At 39.0% G+C, this 17,128-nt stretch overlaps 1 protein-coding gene across 3 annotated transcripts in view; it reads left to right on the forward strand.

Annotated features, from left to right (window-relative positions):
• Positions 1-16,321, forward strand: part of mcm9 (minichromosome maintenance 9 homologous recombination repair factor) — a 33,041-nt gene extending 16,720 nt beyond the window's left edge. Inside the window, exons 7-16 of one of the 3 annotated variants that reach the window (XM_028439685.1) lie at positions 66-147; positions 1,422-1,622; positions 1,710-1,835; positions 2,433-2,552; positions 3,678-3,852; positions 5,306-5,508; positions 8,654-8,857; positions 12,590-12,672; positions 13,502-13,647; positions 13,835-16,303. In XM_028439685.1, coding sequence (XP_028295486.1) covers positions 66-147; positions 1,422-1,622; positions 1,710-1,835; positions 2,433-2,552; positions 3,678-3,852; positions 5,306-5,508; positions 8,654-8,857; positions 12,590-12,672; positions 13,502-13,647; positions 13,835-15,206 — 2,712 coding nt within the window. In that variant the 3' untranslated portion in view covers positions 15,207-16,303. Of the gene's footprint in view, positions 1-65; positions 148-1,421; positions 1,623-1,709; positions 1,836-2,432; positions 2,553-3,677; positions 3,853-5,305; positions 5,509-8,653; positions 8,858-12,589; positions 12,673-13,501; positions 13,648-13,834 lie in introns of all 3 variants that reach the window. The other 2 variants (XM_028439688.1, XM_028439687.1) reach the window with 2 other exon arrangements.
• Positions 16,322-17,128: the final 807 nt, after the last annotated feature.

The raw sequence follows: 17,128 nt of genomic DNA on the forward strand, positions 1-17,128 counted from the left end.
TTTCTGCAGAATTCACACATCCTAATTTATGTTTTCAGTGTATTGTCCTCATTCTTTTACTTCAGGTGCAGAGGCTTTCAGTGGGCAGCATTCCTCGTACTTTAGTAGTGGTTCTAGAAGATGACTTGGTCGATAGTTGTAAATCTGGTAAGAGATGGTGTTATGCTTCCAACCCACCCAAATGGTTACGAAAAAATAATGTCTCGTAGAGATCATAATTAAACTAGAAGCTTGTTGCACATACATTATATATCTTGTGTATTTTTTATAACCTGTACAGTTCGACAGCATCTTCCGGTGCTGTTTCCAGGTCAACTCTGACTTCAGAAAAACCACCGTGCTGCCACCTTGGGCATTCAAAATAATTGCCCATTATAAAAAGACTTCATTTTCATTATAAGTAATATTTTCCAGAGCTTTACTGAACACCTATAAATTGTGGGATACATTTTTCAGGTGTTCATATTTTTATATTGCTTATAATAAAGCAATTTTAATGTTACTACAGCCAACAATATTTTATAAAGGTGAGACGAAATATTGTGTGCCAATATGTCCCAATATTATAACATCACAAGATCTGTCTTCGATGGTACAAGTGTTATCACAATATCATAAAGGGGCTACATCTGTCCCTAGTGAGCATGTTATTTCACCTGCAAAAGACATTTATGTTAATGTTTACTTCAATTTGTATATCCTCTTGAGTTGGAAAGGTCATACCGAAAGCTAAGTAAACAAATAAAAGCAGTTAATTTTCCAACTAAAATGTTTCTTCTTTCCCCCTCCTTCCCAAAATATTGCATCGTTATCGTGAGCCCATTATTGTTCATTGTATAGTATTGTGAACTCTGTTAGTAGGTCAACGTTCAGGATAATTCAAGCCTTTCCTCCTTTTGAAAAACATTAGATGCATGCTAAACAGTACTCTGGCCTACAAGAGCTGCAGTTGGATTTCTGCTGATGCATTAGGCCAGTGTTTCCCAATTGTTTTTATTCTTTCCTTCTTAACGCGAGGACCCCTTTGTTCATGTTATCCATTGTTTATTTGTGTTAGCGCAGGCTCATCTGAACACTTTCCTGTGTCTGGTCCAACATTAAGCATGGATTTAAACCCTTTTCTTATCTGTTTCTGATGTTTTGGCTGATTTAAAGTTGGAACTTTACCTTTTGATGTATTGTATTTTAAAGAGTTGTGCCACTATTTATTTTTGATGGATGATGAAAATGTCTGTGTGCATGTAGGAATTTGTCCTCAAATTTTAGAAATTCATTTGACAAATGTTTCCTTGTACCTTTTTGTATGTGTTTAAGTAGTCCTACGGGTGCACGTACCCCTGGTTGGGAACCACTGCATTAAGCTACAAAACTTAACCATCATTTTTGCTACTGAATAAATGTCAGTGCTGTTTGCATTCCAGGAGATGATGTAACTGTTTACGGGGTGAATTCCCTCCGCTGGAGACCTTTTAATGATAACACTTGCTGTGACATGGAGCTTGTTCTTAAGGCTAACAACATAGAAGTGAACAATAGCCAGAACACAGCCGCTCTGCTTGTAAAGGATGTTCAAAAAGAATTTGAAGACTTCTGGAACAGCTACAAACATAATCCCATAGCTGGTATGTACATGTATTGCCACAAAACACATTATCACTCTTACTATTTGAAATGAAAGATATTTTTGCTTTATTTACTCTTGTTTGCAGGAAGGAACCACATTCTTTTAAGCCTGTGTCCACAGGTTTTTGGCATGTATGTGGTAAAACTGGCAGTGGCTCTGGTATTGGCCGGTGGGGTGCAGAGGACAGACGCCTCTGGCACCAGAATCAGGGGTATCTGTCTTGTACCTCATTAAGTGAAATATTTTAGAAAAAGTTACACTTTATTTTCTGTCACCATATTTGTCTTGTGGCAATTATGGGTTTGGTTTCTGAGCACCTTATCAGACATTGCCTGCAGACATACCTGCAAAATAGCATTACCTCGAAGAGAGAAGAAATCTGATCAAATAATTTTGAATAAAGATTTCCAAAGCCAACAAAATGTGTCCCTCTTAGTAACAGTGAAACACATTTGGGTGCATTTCCATTTTTAAATTGAAAAACAAGCAGGAAAGCCTGTTACAGGGGATGAGATATTCTGCTATTTTTGGGTCTTCAACACTGCGCCTGGATAACAACTATCTGTCCTGTTTTAGATGTTTTCCTGATTATATTACGGAGTTGAAAACGCTGCAATAGTCCAGTCAATAACTCTGAATATATTGCTTTTGTAATTGAATAAAAACCATAAAGCACCATATTTTATCACTCTGATTTTTTTAAATATATGATAAACTCACCTGGTTGGCATTATCTTTGTCTTTCTTCATTCCAGGTACATATGCCTCATGTGTCACACAATGGGCTTTTCTTTCATGTTCTGTTTAGGTGAATGCCATATGTTGCTGATAGGTGACCCTGGGACAGGAAAGTCTCAGTTTCTCAAGTATGCGGCAAAAATCATATCTCGCTCAGTGCTGACAGCCGGAATTGGATCCACAAATGCTGGTAGGTATATGAAAGTTTCAGATAATTCTTAATGTTTGTTATTTATCCATCAGTTTTGTCATAAAAACAAGTCAGATAAGTATTATGGATGCACCAAAATGAAAATTATTGGGCAAAACGAAAATTAAAAATGGGGAAACTAAGGCAGAAAATCTAAATAACTTATGCCAATTATTAATACTATTGTGTTTATGGCTATGATGGTGTATATAACTAATAACCTAAAACCAAGGCATTGCAAGTTAAAATTAATGCTTTAAAGAAAAAATCTATTAAAAAATATTTAGCACTGAAGTTCCAACAATGCACATTATAAAATAAAATACAAGATAGAAAATTTGTATCTCGACTCCACTCATGTCTATTAAACATACCGTACATGCCTATAACTGACTGGGCTGCTGAAAGAGTAAAGTAAAATATTTTCTTTCATAAATGCACAAATTATGTTCTTGATGAAGTGTTGCTCCTCTGCTTAATCACAGTAAAGTCTGTTTCTCATTGAGAAGATGAACTGGAGCACTGAACAGTCTCTGATCTCCTGATCTGTGTGCGTCTCCATCTCCAAGCAGGTTCTCCCCATCCATCACAGATCATTTATTTTGTGCGCTGCTTTACTCCCACATTCAAGTAATGATCTTTATGAAGCAGCTCAACTACAGTCAAGATGAAGTGCAGAGGATCCAAATAGATCTTGGTAAAATGTGTGCTGTGCTGATGGACTCTAAAGCCTGATTTATGCTTCTGATGTGTATTTCGGATTTTTTGGAGGCTCGCGTCAGGCTACTGCGTAGAGGTCCGTGTCGACGCACAGATCTACATGTAGTTACAGCATCAACATAGATAGCACTTAAGAGTGAACTTTTTATTGTTCTCACCCTGTGGTCCGTCTCAAGCTCTGCTTAGATGGTGCTTCAGTACTCAGATATACAGAAATACATCCACACCACAGACACTTTGGCCCATATCAAGACAAGCACAGGCTGGTCATTGTGTTAGCTCCCGTCATCACATCCTGTTTTGGTGAAAAAAGTGTTAAATTGTTTTGTGCCTGATCACTAATAAGTATTTGGTATGTCCTTCATCGGAAACTATCTTGTTGCGTTTGTGTATTATTTCCAAAAGGACTAACAGTTGCAGCAGTGAAGGATGGAGGTGACTGGCATCTGGAGGCAGGAGCCCTCGTGTTGTCAGATGGAGGTTTGTGCTGCATTGACGAGTTCAACAGCATTAAAGAGCATGATCGTATCAGCATCCATGAAGCTATGGAGCAACAGTCGATTAGTGTGGCCAAAGCAGGGTAAGAACCCAATGTGTCCTAAATTAATCTTCTGCCTCTTCAATGGTTATGTCATGTTATTGTAACATGTTGAATTGTTAACATGAAATATAATAAAAATGAAAGCAGTTTATTGATTGTGGTATCACCTTTTGAAGTTTGCACTCAAATCCTTCCCAACCTTGTAGTTATTCTGCCTGTTAAATAACTTGCACATGGACTTTAACCCTCTTTTTTGGGGGCAAAGTTAATGCTAATTTGAACATGTACACGGGAACAAAACTGTGTTGCTAGAAAATATCAAATGCACCAACAGTATTCCTTTCGTTCTTCTTTCAGTCTTTGTGAGGGAAAGAAAAGGTGTATTTCGTCACCTTTTCTCACTGATGCTATTTCACAAAAACAAACCTATTTTTCGAGAAACTAAAGCTATACAGCAGGCATACTCACTGTTTTCTTATTTGAAGGACATTTCCACACATTTCCTGACTTCTATAATTACAGTAACTTTTGCCTAAATGTAGTAGACATCAGTCAATGCATCCCTAATGTGTTGTTGTTCTGTGACTGCTTAGCTGATCCATTCAACTGTACGTGTACTGTTGAGTGCACACCGACGTGCCAGTGACTCCACAATAGAGATTGTTGCATATCTAGTACTTCCTACTAAAAACTCTTTAACTTTCATACTTATTAGTTGCTTGTGACTCCCTCTCAAAGAAGAAAAAATGTAATTAAAGGGATTGTAGTAGGTAGTTGTATATAAATGCTACTTGTTGTAAACAAAATTGTTTATAAAGTCAAACTTTAAAATATGAACACTTTTAAGCTCTGTTCCTAAAATAATGGATTTAATTTGTTAAGCTCTTCATATAGAATGATGCCTTTAGTTCAGCCTTTATTAAGCAGTAGGCATAATACGAGTTGGCTAGCTTGTTGTCTTGCACACACAATGTAATGAACATGTATAGTAGGTGGTGATATGCACCTATTGAAGTTGGTTGCAACACATCAATAACCAAGAAAGGAACCCATGGGCAATTGGAGAATTTGCTGGTCAGCAGTTTTATGGACAAGTGGTTAGATTTTTTCTGTGTAGATGAGAGCCTTCAGAGTCTTTAAGTCAGTTCCCTGGAGTTTTTTTTCTTTTTCAAGCTAAATAATTTATTTCAATTTTAACTTTTTTTTTGTTTTTTTCAATTATTGTGAAATTGCAGTAGTTTTTTGCTACAAATGTAAATAGTCTTGGTAAGCAATCTGCAACATCACAATCAAAGAAGAGTTGGAACAGGGCATGAAATAATAAGTTTTATACCCCTGATTGATCATTTTCAATAGATGATAAACACTTATTCTTCCTTTGGAGCTGTCTTCTTTTCAATAACCATTCATGACTTATTTGCAATTATCTTGTGTGAATACAAATATTTATTCTGTTTTGACAATTTTTACCCTACCTCTAACTTTTCTGCAGCATTGTTTGTAAGCTGAACACTCGGACCTCCATCCTGGCCGCTGCCAACCCTAAAGGCCACTACAACGCCAATGAGCCGTTGTCTGTGAACGTGGCTTTGGCCAGTCCTTTGCTGAGTCGCTTTGATCTCGTGCTTGTTCTGCTTGACACCAGGAATGCAGAGTGGGACAGCATTATCTCCTCCTTTATTTTAGAGGACAAAGGTAAACTATTTTTCCTGACAAAGAGATTATGTCAATGATTTCTCACGGGTTAAGAAAAAGACATGACGATAAAAAATTATTGTATATAAACTGTCGGAGGAAAAGTCAGACACTTGCTCTGGCTGTCGATATTGGCTTTTATTACTGCATTTAGCCAAATAATGGTAGCTAACCTTTGCATACCTTCAAGTTACAGGGGATTCTGGATAAACAATGTTTTGACTTGTTTCTTTGTCAGTTCGGACGTCCAATTGCACAACTTTCCAACATTTGTGCTGAGCAAATGAATTTATGGTCTCTGTGCATTGGAGGGCTCTAGAAGCCATTAACTGGACCATTAAACTAGAGCCAGTACATGAATTACATTAAAGAAAATCTTGACAAGAGCACCTTGTGCTCATTAGCATCAGCCCATCACCTGGACTCTGCCCTTCCTGCTCCCCCCACTTCCCCCCCTACCTCACTCTCTGACCCCCCCACCTACCCTGAAGATCAATGAAAGAGATGTGTGCCAGCTATTCAAGAGACAAAAGATCAAAAAGGCTCCAGGACCAGACGGAGTGTCTCCCTCCTGCCTTGAAAGCCTGTGCTGAGCAGCTGGCCCCCATCTTCACACGGATCTTCAATACATCACTGGAGCTGTGTGAAGTACCATCCTGCTTCAAAAGCTCCAGCATCATCCCAGTCCCAAAGAAACCTGCCATCACAGGACTTAATGACTATCGACCCATTGCCCTGACGTCCGTAGTCATGAAGTCCTTTGAGAGGCTGGTACTGAGCCACCTGAAGTACATCACAGGACCCCTGCTGGACCCCCTGCAGTTTGCCTATCGGGCAAACAGGTCTGTCGAGGATGCAGTCAACATGGGACTGAACTACATCCTGCATCACCTCGACTCCCCAGGGACCTACGCTAGGATCCTGTTTGTGGATTTCAGCTCTGCGTTCAACACCATCATCCCGGACATCCTTCACCAGAAACTCACCCAGCTCACAGTGCCGGCCTCCACCTGTCAGTGGATCACCAACTTCCTGACTGACAGGAAGCAGCAAGTAAGGCTGGGAAGCATCACATCCAGCACCTGGTCACTCAGCACTGGCGCCCCCCAGGGGTGTGTTCTCTCCCCACTGCTATTCTCCCTCTACACCAATGACTGCACCTCAGGGGACCCCTCTGTGAAACTCCTGAAGTTTGCAGACGACACCACCATCATCGGTCTCATCAGGGATGGGGACGAGTCTGCCTTCAGACGGGAGGTGGAACAGCTGGCTCTCTGGTGCAGTCAGAACCATCTGGAACTGAACCCACTCAAGACTGTGGAGATGACAGTGGACTTCAGGAGAAATCCCCCCCCACTCACCCCCCTTACCATTCTGAATAGCAAAGTGGCTACCGTGGACTCCTTCAGGTTCCTGGGATCCACAATCTCACAGGACCTGAAGTGGACCTCCCACATAGACACAACCAGGAAAAAGGCACAGCAGAGGATGTACTTCCTGCGTCAGCTGAGGAAGTTCAACCTGCCCCAGGAGCTGCTGATAATGTTCTACACCTCCATCATTCAGTCTGTTCTGTGCACCTCCATCACTGTCTGGTTTGGATCTTCAACCAAACTAGACAGACACAGACTACAAAGGATAGTCAGGAATGCAGAAAAGATCATTGGTGTTGATCTGCCCTCCATCCAAGACTTATACCTGTCCAGGGTCAGGAAACGGGCAGGTAGCATCACTGCAGACCCCTCACACCCTGCACACAATCTGTTTAAACTCCTCCCCTCAGGCAGACGCTACAGATCACTGTACGCCAAAACTACCCGCCATAAAAACAGTTTCTTCCCTCAGGCTGTCACTCTGATCAACACTATACAGTCAAAGAGTGTCGGACCTGTTTCTGTTACTGTGAAATAACCTGGAACTAAACATATCAACCCTGGAACAACTTGTCACTGTGAATGTTCATGGACATAACTTTTTCATTTAAATGTTCACCTATTTGCACTACTCATCAATGCACTACTGCACTATTATCTTATTATTATTATTATTGTATTCTTATTTTATTTCATTATTATTATTATTATTATTATTATTATTATTATTATTATTATTATTATCTTGTTATTTTTTATTTAGTTTGCACATATTAGTCTAACTACTCTTATATTTATGTTTATACTTCTTTTTTTTCTTTTTATTTTTCTCTATTTTATATATTTTTCTTTTTTCTAGTTGATTGTTATTACTTAATGTTATACTACCTGAGAGAGCACAGGTCACCAAAAGAAATTCCTCGTGTGTATTCATTCACCCCTGGCCAATAAAGTTGATTCTGATTCTGATTCTGATTCTTGAGAGCGCAAACCTCCGCCATTTTGAATAATCGCGATGAAATGCACAATTGGAATCCGATCCATTCTAGGTGAAACTCAGTGAAAAACTGAGTCAAATTTCATAAGAGTTTGGTCAATTATGAGCCGGGATATTATTTTTTTAAATTATGCCAATGATGAGAGATGGGAGTTTTTCAATTTTTTAAACTGATCCAGAATCAGTATGTTAATCCTCTCCAAATTTAATGGAATCTTCCATGGTGTTTTAGGCATATCTTTGTTAAAAATGTGTTCAAAATCAGTTAATACTTTAGAAATAATCCTGCTAACCGACCAACATATATAAACGCCGGTGAAAATACACCACTTTTCCTCTTAGCTAGTTGTGCCTATACTGTATGTCAACAGTTAGGGTTCCATGTGTCCTGTGTAACATCATAGAAGGAATTGTGTGGATACATGCAAGTATGTAAAATGAGATAAAAAGCCACAGGAATGTTTAATATATTTAAACATTCTAGACAGACAAATGATCCTTCTTAATTCCATGCAGTCAAACATGTTTTGTTGTTCATCAGACTTAAGCTTTCAATTCAAATAAATAATAGCAAAAAAATTCTTAAAGATCAACTGTCTTCCTGAATTGTAAACATAGGGCTCAATGAAAGAAGAACTCATACAGATTTGTTTCATGATATCTACGAGTGATTTAGACACATCAGATACTGATAAATTACTGCAGCTCTTATTGTCTCAACCACTTTGTCAAAAGGATTATAAATGTTGAAGTATCTTCCTCTATTGGTTTTAAGGTCTTCCCTCTGAGTCTTCCAGTCTCTGGTCCATGGAGAAGATGAAGGCTTATTTTACAGTGATTAAAGGATTGAAGCCACAGGTTTCCGAAGAGGCCAACCTCATCTTAACGCGCTACTTCCAACTCCAGAGACAGAGTAATGGCCGTAATGCTGCACGAACAACCATTCGAATGCTGGAAAGTCTCAGCCGGCTGGCAGAAGGTAAGGAGCAAGTTCAGTGTTTATCTAAAACATTTTTGATTTCTAATAAAGCTACAGATGGTTTAAATTTTGTTGTTAAAACCAGATGGTAGGAATGTCATCAGAAAATGCATTCAGGTAATTTCTCCATGCTACAAGCATCGTTGTACAATGGTAGGAAAGATTAGATTGTTTTTTAAAGTAAAAACCAAATGCCAAAGTTTGCAATTAGGATGACTTGTTGAAGAGAGATCTAATCTAGATGATTGCTGCATCGGTCATTGGATTCTGGTTGCAGGGTTGGGGTCAATTATAATTGCAACTGCATAATTGATAATTAATTACAATTGGCATAATTATAGTCATCATTGTAATTGAAATAATCTGTTGCTGTAAACATAATTGAATTGTAATTGAGTTCAGATAAGTCTTTGTAATTGTAATTGACATGAAAATCTATACAAAATATATATATATATATATATAATTATTAAAAACAAAATAAAAAAAATTATAAATATAATTATTAAAACATGTTTCATATCAAGTTCTCTCACTACCTGTGAGTGAATCTTCACACCCATACAGGTGGTAAGGGCAGAAGGGTTAGTGGGTTAACCATAGGATATCATAGAATTGTATATAAATAGGGACAATACAAATTTATAGAGTAATGCTGTGAATGTAAATGACTTTAGTACAAAGAATGTATAGCTATTGCTAAATTCTAAAGGTGTAACAATACATGTATTTGTATTGAACTGTTTCGGCACCGGACATTCGATTTGGGTACAGGGTTGTGCACGGGTGAGTTCCCGGAACGGAAGTTGCGTGTGTTTACTTCCGCCTGCAGCTACATGTGCAGACCTTGTACGTCATGGCTAACACTAGCGAGAAACCATAGCTGCTGGAGGACCCTCCCCTGTCGCCAAAGTCTCCTACTTGGGAACACTTCGGCTTCCTGGTGAAATATTGTAACGGAGAAAGACCAGAGGATAAAACGAGGGCAGTGTGCCGACATTGTTCAGCTGAGGTCGAGTATCCTGGAGTATCGAGTTTCCTGGAACACGACGAACATGCTAACTCACTTGAAACGGCACCACCCGAGTGTGAATCTCACTGCGATAAGAAAGAAAGTTAAAGCATAACCATGCATGCTGATGAATAGTTGACTTAACTGGCGTACCGTAGTTGAAGTAAAGATTGACAGTGACTTGAGATATATTTGCAAAATGTTTTAATGTTTTAGTGTCAATGCTTTTTCTTATTATGAGAATTTTATTATTCTCATAATAATTATTTTATTTTTTTATATTTTGACAAGTGCATTGAGATGACTTTGTTGTAAATTGATTTATACAAATAAAGTTGATTTGAATTGAATTAACACTTGCCAGCAGAAACGTATGAAAATGTCATTGGTGGCCTCGATTTGCAACATGCCTACCCAACCCTAGTGGTCACGGCACGTCACTGATGCTCAGGCAGAGCATTTTCATCCTTCTCACGGTCAAGCTCTGTCAAAGCGATTATCAAAACAACAACACTCTTTCTGATTGGCTCTTTGCACTGACAAGCATTTAAAGCTAGAACTGGGACAACCCGTATGAGGATCAACAGAAACATTTTAGTATCAGAACTGAAGCAATGAAAAACCTGAGCTAACAGGAGAGACAAAGTACTGAATACCAACAGTATTTATAGAAATGTAGGGGAGTAGTACTACATCAAACAAAACAACAAAAGTGAAGAACAGACATATTTACAGTGTATACACAAATCAACAATGATGATGCAAGGTAAAATAACAAACAAACAAACATGAGGGCAAATCAGAGTCTTGTAAATGCAGTGAGAGTTATGTGTGACGAGAGTGGGGCAGATAGATAGCTGGATTAAATAATCTTGTATTTTGTTTAGAAAAGCCACGGGGTTATATTTGAATCACGGAAGAGTGAACCATTTATGTAGAGTTTTTGAACGGAGAGAACTGCTCTTTTTCCTTCGATGATGTATTGTTTCCTGATGGGGAGAATTACTTTTGTCTGTCTATAATTTTATGGGGGAATTGATTGTTCATGCCGTACGCTGTGTCTTTAAGTCGTATTCCCTGACGTTGGACCAGCTGTTTGTGTTTGAAAAGTTCAAACTTGGCGACGATGGGACGGGGGTGCCTGTTAGCGGTGTTTTTTGGCCCGATGCGGTGGACACGTAAAGTAATATTCTTTGTTGTATTGATGGGTATTTTGAGGTGAGTGACCATGAACTCTGGGATCAGCTGCTCCGGGTTGTCGTCCTGTATGTTTTTGGTGATTCCAGGAAAAACTATGTTAACTCTCATGATACGTGCTTGCAGATCTAAGAGTATTTCTTTCATTTCCTTGTTTTCTTTTGTGATGATGATTTGCGATGTCAGTGTTTTAAGGGTGGATTGGAGCGATTTGTTTTCCTGTGTGAGATTAGTGATTTGTTCCTGACTGAATTTGAGGCTGTTGCGCAAGTGTTGAAACTATTGGTGTAAAATTTCAGTGAGAGCGATACAGTTATTATTGATGACCTGTCACTGACCTCAGGACAGCAGGGTTTATCTGGAGAGATGTGAATGGAATGAGATGGTCGACGTCTCTTGCCTTGTGGTGTGGAGGTGAGGTTGGTGGTTGAATCTGAGGATTGTCGAGGGTCAGCTATGGTGATCAGACAGTAAAAGCAGCTATTGATGTAATCCTCCAAAGCTTCCAGTTTTGACGGTGTTGGTATTAGTGGCTTTGCTTTGCTTGATTGATTGTGCTTGAATAAAGTTGATGATTTTTTGGTTTTAATTAATTGAGATATCAGTCCTTACCAACCCCGGTCGGACTGTCAGAGTGACGTCATTTCCTCTTAACTCTAAAACTTGAACGGACGGCAGCAGTAAATCTAGTTTAAAGACTTAATATTTTATATACGTACTGTCAATGACTGACTTAGCTTTGAGCCAAACGAATCACCGTCTACATTTTTAGGCAATCTTTAGGACAAATTTACCACAAACTACTCAATAAAATACTGTCCTTTCTTGTAATTGAAACACAATTATGCTGCAGAGACCATTTAATCACACCTCTGACAGCAGGAGTCAATAACTAGTTAGCTACATTTTACAAATGGGACAGTATTTACTTGCTATGTATTGGCATTATAGCTGCATTTTTTGTTTTAAATGCTCTCATTATTTTCAGTTTGTGGAGTAGGAAACCATGTTCGACAGACAGGAAGGAGTTCCAGAGAGCTTACATGAAATAGCATAGGAAATTGTGGAGGTGGCACTTATGACAAAATGGCAAGAGGGTAAACAGGACTTAAAAAGTTGGGGACCACTGGTTTGAAGGACAATTGTGTTACTCGGTAATTGATTTTAATCAAAAGTGGCCTACTGGTGGAAATGAGTCTGAGGACCTGGTCTGGGAGTTGGCCTATGGCCATTAGAAAGAAGGGATCTCCTTCTTTTTACTTGATGGTCTTTTTATTTCATGGTCTGACACATTTAATGTGGCCCTCATGAAACTGGTACAAGTCTTTATACTTCATAATTTTTCCTGCTTTGGGCACTTTCAGGACTTAAAAGATCTACTGCTAATGTCTTGGTACAGATACTACTGTATTTAGTCAATGCTGTTTTGGTAGAAACTAGTGAATAAATGATTATCTGACAATTAAAATTTTCTGTATCTTTGCTAATAAATCTGTAATATAATTTTTTTGTTGATTCTCCAGCTCACGCCAGAATCATGTTTCGAGAGAGTGTAACCATTGAAGATGCTTTAACGGCTGTGTCTGTCATGGAATGCTCCATGCAGGTAAGTTGAAATTCTTACATCAGTAATGATGTATCAGTACCAACATTTTAACAAGCATAAATTTAATTTGAAACATATATTTAAAGATTAGAGTCAGATATATGATCAATAAGGGATCCACGTGTGATCACTTATTGACTCTATTTCAATGTTTTGTTTGTTTTTGCACTGCATTGTTTTTATTGATGTAACTAAATGAACTTTTAGACATTATTACGAATCCGTATATTTGTTACAAATGTATAGAAACATTACATGCATCTGAAGTTCTCAATGATCTGGACTAAAAAGCTGTACAACAATGAGTAATCTTTTCACATTGGATGGATATGTTTTTTTCTATTCTGCTAAAGAAATGTTTAAATGAGTGTTGCTTTTTGTTGCCATATTCAGTGCCCGTTTGTGCATTCAGGGTCTGGTTTGGAAGTAATTTGACAGGTTTCATCATGCTACGCTCCTCCGACAACTCACAGCGACATGCTGCAACCCACATTTTCTACAACTCAAATAAAAACAACACAATGCCTTGCCTCTTGTAGTCACAAAGCTTTGCTGCTTCTCAATTCTAAAAGATCTTGGAGGCAGGTCCTTGCCCTGACGAAGGCCATAATGGCTCAAACGCGTAGGAGTTTTTATTGTTCCTATTCTATAGCACTAACCTTAATAAAGGCTTTTTAAGATTGCCTCCGAGTGCCACAGAAATCTTTTGGAATTAAGTATACTTAGGTCCCCACTCCGAAGAGCACCTGGGGAACTCCTCACACCCATGCAGCAGTCCATGCCAAGCTGTTTCTAAGTGACTAACCAAGGACTTTGCTCTTTTTTCTAGGGTGGTGCTCTGTTGGGAAATGTTAATACATTGCTCACATCCTTCCCAGAAGAACCTGATCAGCAGTATCAGTATCAGTGTCAGCAGTTGCTCACTAAATTAAACTTGCCAATGCTCCTTCATAAAGAGATGGACCGACTGGGCAGGTGAGGCCAGTTTGTGCTTTGATAAGTCCCCGATTACGTTCATGTCCTTAGAACAACTAATAATTCATACTTTTTTTTGTCGATTGGAATGCCTATGGATTTCTGATATTTTTTAGTACTTGGTTATTATTGAAAGTGCAAAATGTTGAATGGAAATATTTTTCTGTATTTGCTTTGCTCCCTCAAGGCTAAAAAGCAATGTCTCTGAGGAACTTCTAAATGGGCCTTCAAACACCAGAATCCAGAACAAAGTTAATGACATGACCATTACCCTGAACGAGGTCACAGACATCTTTCATCCTGACTCTTCACCGCCTTTACTTCATGATGTGTGTATAAGAACATCAACTCCAGAGAAACCAAATTGGAAACCAGCATCAGTTCAGTCTGACGTGTCTACTATAACCCAAAAACTAAGCTCTCAGTTGTCAAAGGATCATTCCAATAACTCAACAGTAAACCGTGATTTTTCCTCAAGAATTATTAATACTAATACATCTGCATTGGAAGAACAACAACAAAGTACTAAAAATAGCGAAAACAACCAAGGCAAAAAAATTACAATTCAAAGCAATAAACTACCATCTGTCAGGCATGAAACACAACCCATTATCTCTCCACCTATAGATGACCAAATCAGCAGTCCACCTCCACCAATGGTACAAAATGATGGAAACCACACTAAGGAGAGAAGCATCTGTGCTGCTATTGGTGTGAATATGGCAGCTGAAACTGAGTCGCATTCAGACTTGCATGCAAAGTTGTCAGGTTTCATGTTTAAACCAAGAAAAATAAGGGGTCGAGGAGACAATGATGACATCCCTGAGACAAAGAAAAATCTAAAACCAAACACAAAGAATACATCAAAGCAGGACAGTCGAGGAGATTCAGTCAGCTCACTTACAAAAATATTGGCCAAAAGCAGGAGATGTAAGACTGGTCAGGGTGCATCTGAACTGGACTGCATTACTTCTTTGGCCATGCCAAGGAACACAATAAAAAGAAACAAGACTGATCAAACAGAAAATTTGAGTCATGTAGGGGAGCAGACAGATGTGACAAAAATTAATACCTCTATAGCCCGAATATCAAATGCTTCAGCACCAGTTAAACCAATCCAGATCTCAAGGGCTCCCATGACCACTGTGGTCTCGGCAAAGACAAAGCTTTCCCGATTTGCTTTTCCAAATGAACCTGCAACAAATGAAACACATGAGAGAGACTTAAGTAAAAGCATAGACTCTCATTCAGAAATCAAAGGCAGACTCGGTTCTCCCTGGAAAAGCCAAGTGACTGAGTCACCCAATCAAAGCTTTACATTCAAAGCAAAAAGGAAAGAGTCTGTTTATATGGCAGGAGACCAGCGAGTGTCTGTTGATGCATTTGCAGTTCACAGTCCATCTAGAGAAAAGAAAAGGAAATGTTTTGATCAAGGCTCTTTAACACATGGCCCTGCTGCTTCCAGCTGTATTTTTTCTGGACTATTGTCCTCCACTGATCTAAGTCATGATGCCTTTGACACAGACTGGGGCCAAGAGGCTTTCAAGAAAGTAATCTAAAATTTAAGCATTGTGCCTCAACATCATAACTGGAAATGATTTTCAATCAATAATAAGAAAATGTTTTGATAAACACTAAACATATCTATGGCTAATTAAATGTAACTGTTAGGTTAGATTATACGTCTGTATTGTCAAGAAATTGTTAAAATTGCTGTGGATTCAGATGCAAAATATTTTTGTTCTTTGATATCTGTGCCTTTTGTTACATGATGCGGCCACATACTGTTATTTACAGAGAAAGATTGTTTTGTTTTAAAATTAATAAAATAAACTTGTTACTGTAATCCCTATTTCACATAGAAGTTGATGGCAAAAGAATGAATATGTAAAATTTGGGCTACTCGGGTTTCATCTTTTGAACCTCTTATTCTCTGTCAATCTTTTTTTCTCTTTAGTGATGTACCCACAGAGAAGCTACACAAAGCATTTGAGAGTTTGAGATTAAGAGACTCCAGGGATTTGATACTTTCACTCGCAGATTTTGACAACATTTTAAATAAAGATGCCATTGAAGATTCCATTGATGGAGGGTATGCTGATCAATATACTGGATCAATTTCAAATATTGAAAAATCGCTATCTCTCATTGACAAAAATTCATGTCTTGGTTTTTAATTGACTGATCTTTATGAACCTTTATATAACAGATAGTTTATTCATTCCAATTAGGGGAAATTCATGTGCCCAGTAGCAGACAGCGTGTACCCTACATTCACACGCGCACACACACACACACACACTCATTCATAAATAAATCAATAAAATGTTAAAACTTACTAACAATAGTAATATAGCTACAAACTAGCAGGACCCATTGTACAGTCTTATAGCCGCTAGGATAAATACCTCCTAAACCTTTTAGTCCTGCACATGGACAGGATCATATCAGTGCGGCTATTTTTTTGTGCAACCACTGTGTCTTGTAGGGAGTGACTGCTGCCTGATGAGCTGATGGAGCCCTGTGGGTCTGTCCAAATTTGGATGTGTGTGGAGTTAGATATAACTCCATTCTGCAACATTCGCCACACTTGCGGTGCCGTGTACTGTAACGGTATGACCAACAGTAGCACACACCCACAGATTGTGACCAAGCGTCACAGAGCATGGCCAGTCACCTCTGACCTGTTCCATTTTTTCTTTTGCTCTCAGTGTGTAGCCTCAAGGTGCTGGACTTGGAATAGAACCGTCCATGCATGGTGAGCTTTCAGAGCTTGATCTCAGTGGCTTCAATATCCTCCTTTGGCCAACTTTAGCTGGAGCATGTTTCCAGTGCTTGCTCCTCCATGGCGATGACAGAAGCTGCACCAAAAGATACCTTTTCTCAAGAGACGACTGTCGGAGAGAAGGGTCCTCAGATCACAACTACTTGCTCTGTCCAAGACTTCAGAACAAGAAGAAGCCTAACAATAATGAAGACTGGAGCAAGGCGAAAGTGGAAGCAGGAGGTTTGGAGCTGACTGACGAGCAAGAAAAGTTATTCGCTGAACTGCCTCCAGAGCTGAAAACAAAGTACAAAGAAGCCTTCTCAAACAAGGTCTTGAGAACCGTATGCGCTTGCACTTTTCGCAAACCAAAGGAATGCCCGGTCATAATGATGCTGCTAAAAGCAACAACAAACTCTGGTAGTCTAATTGTTATTGGTATGATACCAATTATATCTCATAATATATAAAGCTGCAAAGCGTCTCGGGCTCAATGGCGAGAACGTTAAGTTGGTCGTCCAAGGGATCGGAGAGATGGAGAAGACAGTTGCCACCAAAGGGTATACCCTGAGGCTACGGGTACGGAATCCCAAAGGTTTGGTGGAGGAGCATAAGCTCATCTGCTACGGTCTGGAAAGCATCGCAAAGGTGACCCGGGCTGTCATGCCACAGAGATTAAGGAGATTCTTCCCAGGGGTTGCGCTTCAAGACCTGGTC

This window comes from Gouania willdenowi, chromosome 24 (assembly GCF_900634775.1).
Source record: "Gouania willdenowi chromosome 24, fGouWil2.1, whole genome shotgun sequence".
Classification (NCBI taxonomy): Eukaryota; Metazoa; Chordata; class Actinopteri; order Blenniiformes; family Gobiesocidae; genus Gouania; species Gouania willdenowi.